Here is a 10,103-nt window from a genome sequence, read left to right as displayed (position 1 = left end):
TGTTAAACTTGCGAGTTAATATGTTGTAACGTGCTACAATTTTTATATTTATTTTTCGCGGGTCCAGAAGATGAATTTTATTTAAAACCTAAAACAACCCTCTTCTCCACGACCATCCCTATTTCTTGTTCCATGACCAACCCTCTTCTTTAGATCTCAATCTCTTCGTACCTTTATCTCATAGAGATTGTTCTTCAAGAAGCATGTCACGAGTTATAAAAGTAAACAACTTTACAATAATTTTGAGATATGTCATCTCGATGGTTACTATACCATTCTTAGTTTTTGTACAATGATTAGTATAAATGTTAATCGATAAACGACCTGTTCTTCATTTTACAAAAAAGAGAGGGGCCGGTTTGGAAGAATGTGAAAGTTAAAGGGGCGATTCGTCATTTTACAAAAGAAAGAGGGGCCAGTTTGGAAGAACGTTAAAGTTAAAGGGGCGATTCATAAATAATTAATTAATATTAGTATCATTTGTTAAAGTTAGAATACAATTAAAAGTCATGTTGGAGTAGGATTAGAGGAAAGATTTATTTTAGAATAAACTCGGGGGTTACCCGCCCGCGCATTGCGCGGTATGCCCTTGTAAAATGCACGGGACGCCCTTGTAATCTGGTAGTATTGAAATGGTCTCATTTCTCGCTTTGATGGGTCGGTACAACCCTCCACCTAAGAACCTTACACGGCCATAAAAATTTTTTTGGAAAGGCAAGTGAGGATCAATTTAATTAACCACACCTCACTCTTAGAAGGTGCTAAGAGCGTAGATAAAACATGACACCAGATATCATTCCACCGTAGAAAAAAACAATTCTACCCAAAAGTAATCTGCCCAAATCTTTGACTCTAGTTTTTCCCAGTTTAGTTGCATTCCACTTTGATGTTTCTTTTATGGCCTCCGTCAATTTTTGTTGAGAGTTTAAGCCTCCTTCGAATATCTTTTCATTGTGGCTGTTCATTTTTGTTAGAGTTTGCGCCTCCTTCGAATATCTTTTCAATGCGGCTGTTCCATATCTACCACAGTGTGCACATTTCGGCTCCAGTTGCTTTCTTCCTGGCCTTGCTCAGATGTTTTTGTTCTATGTGTTGTAGTAGCCCATTTAGTCTCGAACTGAGCCGGGATAGGTAGTTGTAGCCATACACATACTTGCCACCAGATTCTTCTTGCCCTAATAAAATAACTTTATTTACAAATGTATGATTCTCAGAAAAATATTGTTTTAAGATACATGTAAATAGATGAAAAAACCACTATGCTAAGCATGCCTTTTTTTATCCAAGATATATAAATGCTAATGTGGAAATTAGTTTAAGTGTATAGTTTGTAAATGATGAAAATGTTTCTTCTAATGCTCAAAGAAAAGTAAGTGGGTCCAGTCCAATTCACCTACAACGGTCAAATGAGTTTCGCTGGTTGAATTAATGAGTCATGCTTAAGTTCGCCAATTGAATTGATGAATCCGAGCATGACCCTTAAAGACATCTACTCTAATTCAAGACACTTAAAAATTTTCATCTTTAACATGATCCACGTAACCCATTCATCTACACGGGTCAGATCGGTTTCGCGGGTTGGTTTAATGAATCATGCTCGAGTTCACGGGTTAAATTGATGAACCCGAGCATGACACTTTAATTGTATCAAATACATCAACTCTAATCCAAAGACACTTGCACTTGTTCATCTTTAAAATGGTCCGCGTAACCCATTCATCTACACGGATCAAATGGGTTCGCAGAAATCACTGCCTCTGTTATATGCATTGAAAACTGAGAGATTCTATGGATAAACATCTAAGGTATTTACCGTGATTTGTTTGTTTCTTTGTCATACGCAACAAAACCTTCTTCTATATCAGCATGTTTTTTTTTTTTGGAAAAAAGAAGCAGCATTCCACTTGTTTCAGGAGACAACCCGTCAATATAATTAAAGCTTTCTTTGTGCTTGATCACGACTACTTGTGGTACTTACTTCTTCATAAGCTAGGGTGCAAACCTCCACTCATCCCTAAAACATATAAAAATCTATTTTAGCAAACAGGAAGCCACGAACAGAATAATCCGCTACCACCAGATCAAAGAAACCAAGTGCTTCAGCGACGCCTCAGTAACATAAATCATGGGTAAATTATTATTAGTAGTACTATGATTATTATTATTAAAATAATTAAATAACATGTTTAAATTGATGCAAAAAGATGACCCTAGATACGGGTTCATGTAAGAAACATTGAAGTCTCACTTGGTGTTTGAGCTTGTGCTCATTACTGTAGCAGTAGTTGTCTCACTTAGTTGGTGTTTCGCTATTGGCTTATTCATGTGTTTCTCGCGTTCTTTCAGGAATTCCAGTAACATTTTTTGATCTCCATTTCAGTATTTTCATTTATCATCATAATATTGACATTAGTAAAGAGATTTATGAGCAACTCTTGATTACCACCGGTCGATTGATCTTCAGGCGTGGCGGTTTGTCAACCACACAATTTGTACGTTTTCCACTTCCAATCTGCAAAACATTAACAAATAAACATATTGCCACCATACACTTTCAATAGATTCTTTTTTGAAGTACCTGTATTTATCAAACCTAACAATTAATTCTCATGTTCTCGTGAAGAAAACCTAAAAACTTCCTCCATGTTCTGCAAGTTCATAGTTTTCTAGTAAGGATCAGTCTCCAAATCAAATTATCCTCGATATCAATTATGCCCTAATTTTAAGAACAATTAGGGTTACCAAACGGGAAAACAAATTGGAGAAGACACAAACATCTAGATACGAAAGATAAACTGGTAGAACATGAATAGAATACAAACCCAGAGCTATCGGTTCGGAGGTCGGGTGGTATATTTCTAGAAAAGGGAGAGCTCAGGTAAGAGAATCTGGATCATCGGACCCTCATCTGCCTTCTGCTACTCCTAATTTTAGTCTCGTCACCTCTTCCTACCGCCGTCGAGGGTCAATGGCGAAACTAACAACCACCCCCTGCATCTAAAAAGAAAGAGAAGATCAAATATAGCACGCATGGTACCTTACCACCGGTTCAATCTCGACAACCATCTGCCGCAGATGTTCAGATAAGAAATCGATCCATGGAGAAGCACGCCAGAGACAAAACATTGGTGGTGGAAAAACGGTGTGAAGTAGATAATCAACTGTGCAAATAAAACACGTGGCTAACTAATGACCGGCAGATATAGGTTACTAAAACATAGAAACCGGAACTGTTGTTAACAGGCTACGCAAATTGTTATATACTAGTGTTTAATGCCCGCGTTGCGGGCGTGGGGTCCTTTTGTCTAGGTAGTAAGCAAACGACGACCAAAACCGGGAAAAATCGTAAACAAATGTAAATTTATACCATTACGCAACGTAAAACGTAAGCAAGAAAACGTGAATTATACCGTGAGCTAACGTAAGAGGTAGAGAAACACAAATATACACCATCCTCAATACAAGACATAAACAATAAAACACAAAAAAAAAATTAATAAATCACTACAAGGAAAAAAAACTAAATGGTATCGATTTGGTGGATTACCAATTTAATTTGCAATGTTTCAAAAGAATAGAGACAAAAAGGTGGGCTTTGATTTGAAGAAAGTTAGGCTTTGGATACATACAGGTGATTCCATGGTTATGGTAAACAAAAGTTCATGGCATTCCTGTAAATAAGATCCTAAAATTGTCCAATTATCACACTGTTCATAAGAATTACTTGAATTGTATATAGTACTAGGTTCCCCCGCCGCGCGTTGCGCGGGGAATTCCGCCATGAACCCAAAGCCAAACACAACGATCCCAATTCAAATCTTAAGAACATTATGCATGTGTAAAATAAATACCCAAGGTTCATCTGCTGACATAAGTTCATTATTTAGAATATAACATTACTCCATAATTTGCATTCACTGATCATGCTCCAATACACAACTAAAGAATTAAACACTAAAGAAGATAACTTAGATACGACATTTTTAAATGCAAATGAAACATACCAAATCCTCATTCAATCTCTTTTTCTCTTCAGCGTGACAATGCTTATGTTGAAAATCAGGCCCAGCCGCAACTACAAAACATCCCAAACGTGCATTGGCCTGTAGAAAACAATATGTCAATCATAAAGCTGGGTTTCGTTTTAGATTATTCAGGCATTTTATCGTCGGTGCTAGAGCTGGGCTACTTCCATGTCTCCGACTGCAGCTACGGTGTTGCGAATGACCGCCGCGCCTCTCTCCCCCTGCGGCTTCACCTTCCTTTTCAAACATTTGTGCATCGTCAATCTGTTCCTTTTCCCCATCGTTTGACACCAATAGAGTACCCCAAACACTAATCGTCGATTTTCATGTTCCAATTCAACTACTACCGGGCTGGCGATAAAATGCGTAAATAATCAAAACGAAACCCAACTTAAAATCAGCTACGCAAAACAACCAATAGCTTTTAATCTGGTAATCATATTGTACCTCTTTTCGTGTTTCAACACTTTCCAAAGCTACTGAATTTGGTCCCCGCCTTCAGCGGTCTTTCATCCACACCAACCTCTTTAAGTGAACTGTCCCAGCATATGTTATCTAAATGTAAAGGAAAAATATATAAGCAGAATACAGTTACAACAACAAAAAAAAATATTACCCAAATGATACAGATTTCCATGTTGGTCCTAACTGACCTCTTACAGGATTGTTTTTGCTGTTGTTGGTGTTTTCCTTAATCTACATTTACAAACTGGGTAAAACGATAAATATCTACATATAAAAACTAATAGTATGTAATAGCTAGAAGGATTAATATGTTTGCATAAGAAACTACCTTTCACTTTCTCTATGTAAAATCACGTTAAAAAACGTCTACAAACCACAAGAAATCATTATTAAATCAATTTACATTCCAACCTAGTAATCAATGTAAGCTATATACAGGCGTCTAGTCCAAAAACGTACCGATTATTTAGTCAATTTAGTGGAAACGATTAACAAACATATAAGATTACCGTCACTAAATTGATTTAAATCTCATGACCTAATTAGGCATGTATAGATCCACAAATACCCACTGGATCAAACACCTCGTAATCATCATCACGATGATCGTTGATTCACTTACCTGCAACTGTAGATCAGTGATTAACCATATACGATTTTCCATTGGATGTTGAAAGAGTCATCTTCTAATTTCTTTCTACAGTTAAAAAAAATATAACAGACAAAAAAAATATACCGGAAAACAGGAGATAAATCGGAAAGCAATTACCGGTTAATTTCTTGTTCGAGATTTAGGGCTTCCGATTTAGTGCGATGGTGGGAGCGATGGCTTCGCCGCTGTCTTCTTCATCTTCCTCGTTTAACCCAGAGAGGCATAGAGAGAAGGGGATAAAGTGAGAGAAGACGGAATGACTGGCAGGTGTAGGTGAAGGAAACCTTTGAAACCTGAACTGTTCTTAAGAACATACCTCAATTGTATATATATAATAACTAGTGGTTGACCCGCCGCGGTGCGGCGGGGTATTTCATTTCTAGAAAGATAATGTTAGTTACAAACATGGTTTGTAGTTGAAGTAGAATTCCTGAACTTACAATGTAACAAAGCTACCAACGCAAAACATCACAATCCAATAAATAAGATATGAGCAATGTAATTCATAAGTATTTGAAACTTAAACATATGAAAGTATGCACAGAGATTTTTTAATTCAAATTTTCATCTATACATAGATAAGTGTATTAAATTTGCCAAATTACCACAGATTAAACAATCAATTAGAATACTAAAGCAAACTGCTACCGGTAACGCAGGGGGATAATAAAGCGCTTTTAATGACTTCAACAAAGACGACTTAAGTGTCGGTTTAGTTCGCACCCATAACCGGACTAACCGCATCCACGACTCCATCAGAAAACTTATTCTAGACAGGCTTCTTAGACGCATCGGCTTGGTCCTCTGTCCCAAATCTTCAATAGAATTCGTTTGTACCACCACGTTAGACAACGACCAATCTGAATAACCGTCACACACAAAGGTGCATCCAATTGAACTTCAACATTATAATCATCACAAAGGCTTGTGCATACCCACCAAGAATTTGATCGCTGAAGTTGGCCCTCTTTCCAATTTTTTATCAATTCAGAAACACAAATGGCTGCAATATGTCATCGTCAAATTCATATTAGTTTAATCACCAGCACTAAAAATGATGTTAAACGCAAAGGGGCATCCATCCTATTGATCTTCAATAGAGCACACAGTAACAAAAGTCATAACATATGCCTATTACACGGCTAATAGTAATAGCGATAATAAAAACTATTTTTGTTTACTACGATTCGAACCGATTTTAATACTTACAACTCGACCCACCCATATACCTGTTAACCCGGGATTCCTTTCTTGAGCAGAAATATAACATCATAGGGTTTTTACACGCAACCCTCTGAAACTCGAATTCCAACAGAAAAGTCGAATCATTCAAAACTTTATCAAACAATTCCTCCTAATGAATACTAAAAGTAATTGAAATTGGAAACCTAGTTTGTTAAATTGTACCTCGATGGTAGTAACTGGAGGTATAAGTGGTGTCTCGATGCCCTTGGCGTTTGAGCGGCTTGTGTCAAAAAGACCGTGAATAAGAGAAACTACACTGCCATCCTCGCGCTTCGCAGCGGGTATGTTTTTCTGTGTTACATCAGGAATACATAACATGAAATTACCTGTGTTACATCAGGAATATAACCTGGAAAATATAAAGGACTGTACGTTGTAGTTCCTATTTGGACACATACTTCAAGCCTGGTCCATTACAAAGCCAAATGAGTTGCCTTGGAGAGTTGAACAGGGCTGCTGCTACCATCCTTCTGATTCTGTTAGGCTCCCATTGCCAGAACCAAACAATAAGTCTGGTAAACAAAATTTTATCAAACAGGTAACATGAATAGAATAAAGTTTAATGACAGGCAGTTTATCAAACATATAACAGGCATACAATTCAATAATGTTATCAAACATATCAGGTAACAGACCAAAAATGATAGTAGGTACCTCTATTTGGAGTACAACCGTTGTAGCTAAATATCTTCATTTGGTGCGATTGTTTGGCGATCTAGAACCTGAGTTTTCTTCTTCAGCTAAATAGAATGAACTTGATTCAGTTTATAGCTACCATAAATTGCTTTCATTTCACATACGATATTGGGTTTGATTACAACAAAATAAAAAAAAAACACTTGAGTTCACATGACCAACTGCATTTATTTTTTCGGTTAGCTTCAAAGGTTATCAGGAAATACATTTGATCAACATGTCACTATAGATATCAATTGAGAGGCTAAGGGAAACAACTTTTTTGATAGAAAAATCCGTATGACTGATCGCCATCGGGATAAACCTTACTAAAAAGGATAATTCTAATGATTTATATGAAGCAAAATACATCAACAAAAAACCATAGAAATCAATCAATCAGGAAATTTAGTGAAATTTCCACTGCTAGGAAAGTTTGTACCTGGATGGTTCCCTGTATAGAATTAGCAGCCAACAGATTGGTATTCGTTGCTTTTTTGTGTCCTGGTTGGAATGATGTTCATCTATAAATATGCATAAAATACAAAATCAAGAAACGATAATGTTTGATTATTTAATGTCAACAACCCAGAGAAGTAAATCAAAATGCAGAGCCTTGAACCAAAAAGTGATAGTACAAATCAAAGTAATACAAAATACGAATGAAGACCTAAAATATGGGACTTGGGAGCTGACTTAAAACACGTAAATTGAAGCAAACACGGGTGAATCAGGAGTTACGTCAGTGCAAGAGAAGGCAAAACACTGATTTAGAATGGCAGTTTGATTGGGTGTAGGAATTAGTGGAGCAGTTAAATAACTTTTATGAGACCTGGGAAAATGTGTAGTATATTTTAGAATGCGATAGGAAAATATAAGAATAGAAATTGGTAGTATATATATATGTATCTTACGGTGCTTATCGTCACACCCCTTTCCCGGATAATCAAATGAGTGATAGCATACCAAAACTGAAGAAGGTAGCAACATGTAGCATTAAGAAGACAGCTAAATGTAGCAGTCGATTACATAGCATGAACATTGGTTTGGACAAATGATAATGTGGTAGGCTAACACTATATGGCCCTATTGGAATGTATTGTTATGTGTTATACCTGGTTATGAATTGTTTGGCTGGATGACGTGTAAAGCTGTTGCGTTGTTGATGGTGAACTTTATGCTGTTGTAAAAGTCTTCAATTTTGTAGCGATATTTGGCCTCACAAATGTTGGTATGCTGTATTAGCCAAAGGCTATATGGGGACTGCCTGTAAAAAGAAGTTAAAATTTTTAACTTTGCAACAGTAGTAGACGTTAGTAATAATGAGGTTACATCAGGGTCAGTAATTAGCACTATGTTTCGTATGGTTCAAAGTGTGGAACTCAACTTCTTAAAACTCTGGCTTCTATTAAGGTCTTGCTGGCTCAGAGTTTTAAGAGGAAACGTTGCGCACCTGTATTGTTAGTAGACATCAAGTTATAGAATCTGAAAATCTATGGAAAATATGTAGAACAAATGTTTTGTAACAATGACCTCATTGTGGTTTACTTGATGCAAGAGCTCAGGAAAGACAACAATTTTTGTAGTGTTCAAACAATTATCTTCGTTAGACGTAATAAGAATTTTAAGTGAATTCGGAGATGTTGCTCGTGAAAGGGCCACGTATAATTGTCCATGAGTAAACACAGGCTGTGGAAGATAAACACCTATTTTTTTAAGAGACTGCCCTTGGCTTTTATTTATAGTCATAGCATAGCACACTTTTATTGGGAATTGGCGTCTTGTGAAAACAAAAGGTAAGTCTTTATTATTATGTACAAATTTAATTCTAGGTATATACACACGATTTCCTGTTGATGTGCCTGTTATTATATATGCCTCTATAACTTTTGGTAACAACTGTGATACTAACAAACGTGTGCCGTTGCATAGACCGAGTGTTTGATTTATATTTCTGAGTAGAATTATAGGAGTATTAACTTTTAAATCTAATTTATGAGGAGGGATGCCAGGAAAACTTAACTGATTTAGATATTCCTGTGGATATAAAGTTTCAGAATCTGCCGAGTTTTGCATGTGAGGTATCATAGAGTCATGACTTATATAGCATTTTATTTCTCCGGGAGTCATATTCAAAATAATCTTATTGATTTTGTCAGCTGTATCATTTTTTGGGCACACGATTGCTCTACTTGACAAATTTTCGGCACATGGATTTATGAGTATTGAATCTTGGTAGACAAAGTTGATTAAAGATTGAAGACTGTTTGCCTCTTCTTGAATCAGAAAGTCAGGTGGGATTTCAATGGTTTTTGCATTATGGGGATCATCTGCATCGGGTTCGCCTATTAGACCGTTTCCAATATCTAACAACCATGACGCAAATGTAGCAGACGTTTGAATAGTATTGGAGCTTTGAGAATCCCCATTGATACGTATGTTCTCGGTTAGCGTGTATACTCTAAAAGACGACCATAGATAAGATCTTGGTAACGTTGAATTGAGAATCTCAGATCGTGAACTTTTCGGTTTAACCGGGAGAGTTTGACGAAAATCCCCTCCAAGAAGTATAGACATACCGCCAAAGAGGTCTGTATCGTTTCCTAAGACATCTTTCAATGATCTATCAAGACATTCGAAACAACGCCGGTCGCTCATAGGGGCTTCATCCCAAATTACTACTGATGTCTGTTTTAAAAGGTCGGCCAGTTGTGTATTTTTCTTGATATAACAGGTTGATTGTTCAGTAAGCTCTATAGGTATTTTGAATCGAGAATGAGCTGTCCTACCTGAAGGTAAAAGAAGAGAGGCAATTCCTGATGCAGCAACTGCTCCTTCCCAATAGATCTGAAAAAAGAAATGATCGTATTCCACAAGAAGGTTTTTCCGGTGCCACCGTGCCCGTAAACAAACAGTAACAACTGAGTCTTATTAACATATGAATCTCTAACTGCATTGTAGACCTGAAGTTGGTCCACATTGAGTTACGAATGCATTTGCAAATGTTTTAGACTCATTGTTGTTCTATCATAACTCACTTC

At 36.7% G+C, this 10,103-nt stretch overlaps 1 protein-coding gene and 2 long non-coding RNA genes across 13 annotated transcripts; all 3 read right to left on the bottom strand.

Moving 5' to 3' along the window:
* Positions 1-871: 871 nt before the first annotated feature.
* LOC110921885 lies at positions 872-5,559 on the bottom strand. Of its 11 annotated transcripts, none has more exons than XR_004887178.1 (10): positions 5,260-5,549; positions 4,819-5,187; positions 4,679-4,734; positions 4,473-4,580; positions 4,005-4,376; positions 2,823-2,997; positions 2,579-2,648; positions 2,249-2,512; positions 1,814-2,014; positions 872-1,175 (listed from the first exon to the last, which is right to left on the bottom strand). It is a non-coding gene; the product is annotated as an uncharacterized LOC110921885 (long non-coding RNA). The 11 variants fall into 11 exon arrangements; XR_004887181.1 differs by having other exon boundaries at positions 4,679-4,721; positions 5,260-5,548; XR_004887182.1 differs by having other exon boundaries at positions 2,823-2,991; positions 4,005-4,103; positions 4,679-5,187; positions 5,260-5,559.
* Positions 5,560-5,679: 120 nt separating this feature from the next.
* On the bottom strand, positions 5,680-6,902 carry LOC118489307. The gene is made up of 2 exons (XR_004887171.1): positions 6,550-6,902; positions 5,680-6,145 (listed from the first exon to the last, which is right to left on the bottom strand). It is a non-coding gene; the product is annotated as an uncharacterized LOC118489307 (long non-coding RNA).
* Positions 6,903-8,538: 1,636 nt separating this feature from the next.
* On the bottom strand, positions 8,539-9,720 carry LOC110922777 (ATP-dependent DNA helicase PIF1-like). The gene has a single exon (XM_035986233.1). The coding sequence runs from the start codon at positions 9,718-9,720 to the stop codon at positions 8,539-8,541; it is 1,182 nt and encodes a 393-aa protein (XP_035842126.1).
* Positions 9,721-10,103: the final 383 nt, after the last annotated feature.

This window comes from Helianthus annuus, chromosome 17 (genome assembly GCF_002127325.2).
Source record: "Helianthus annuus cultivar XRQ/B chromosome 17, HanXRQr2.0-SUNRISE, whole genome shotgun sequence".
Classification (NCBI taxonomy): domain Eukaryota; kingdom Viridiplantae; phylum Streptophyta; class Magnoliopsida; order Asterales; family Asteraceae; genus Helianthus; species Helianthus annuus.
This window is presented reverse-complemented; position numbering and strand designations above follow the sequence as displayed.

What these genes read in the sequence shown, in the direction of transcription:
- LOC110922777 (XM_035986233.1), bottom strand. Translation starts at nt 9,720, where the DNA reads ATGAGCGACCGGCGTTGTTTCGAATGTCTTGATAGATCATTGAAAGAT.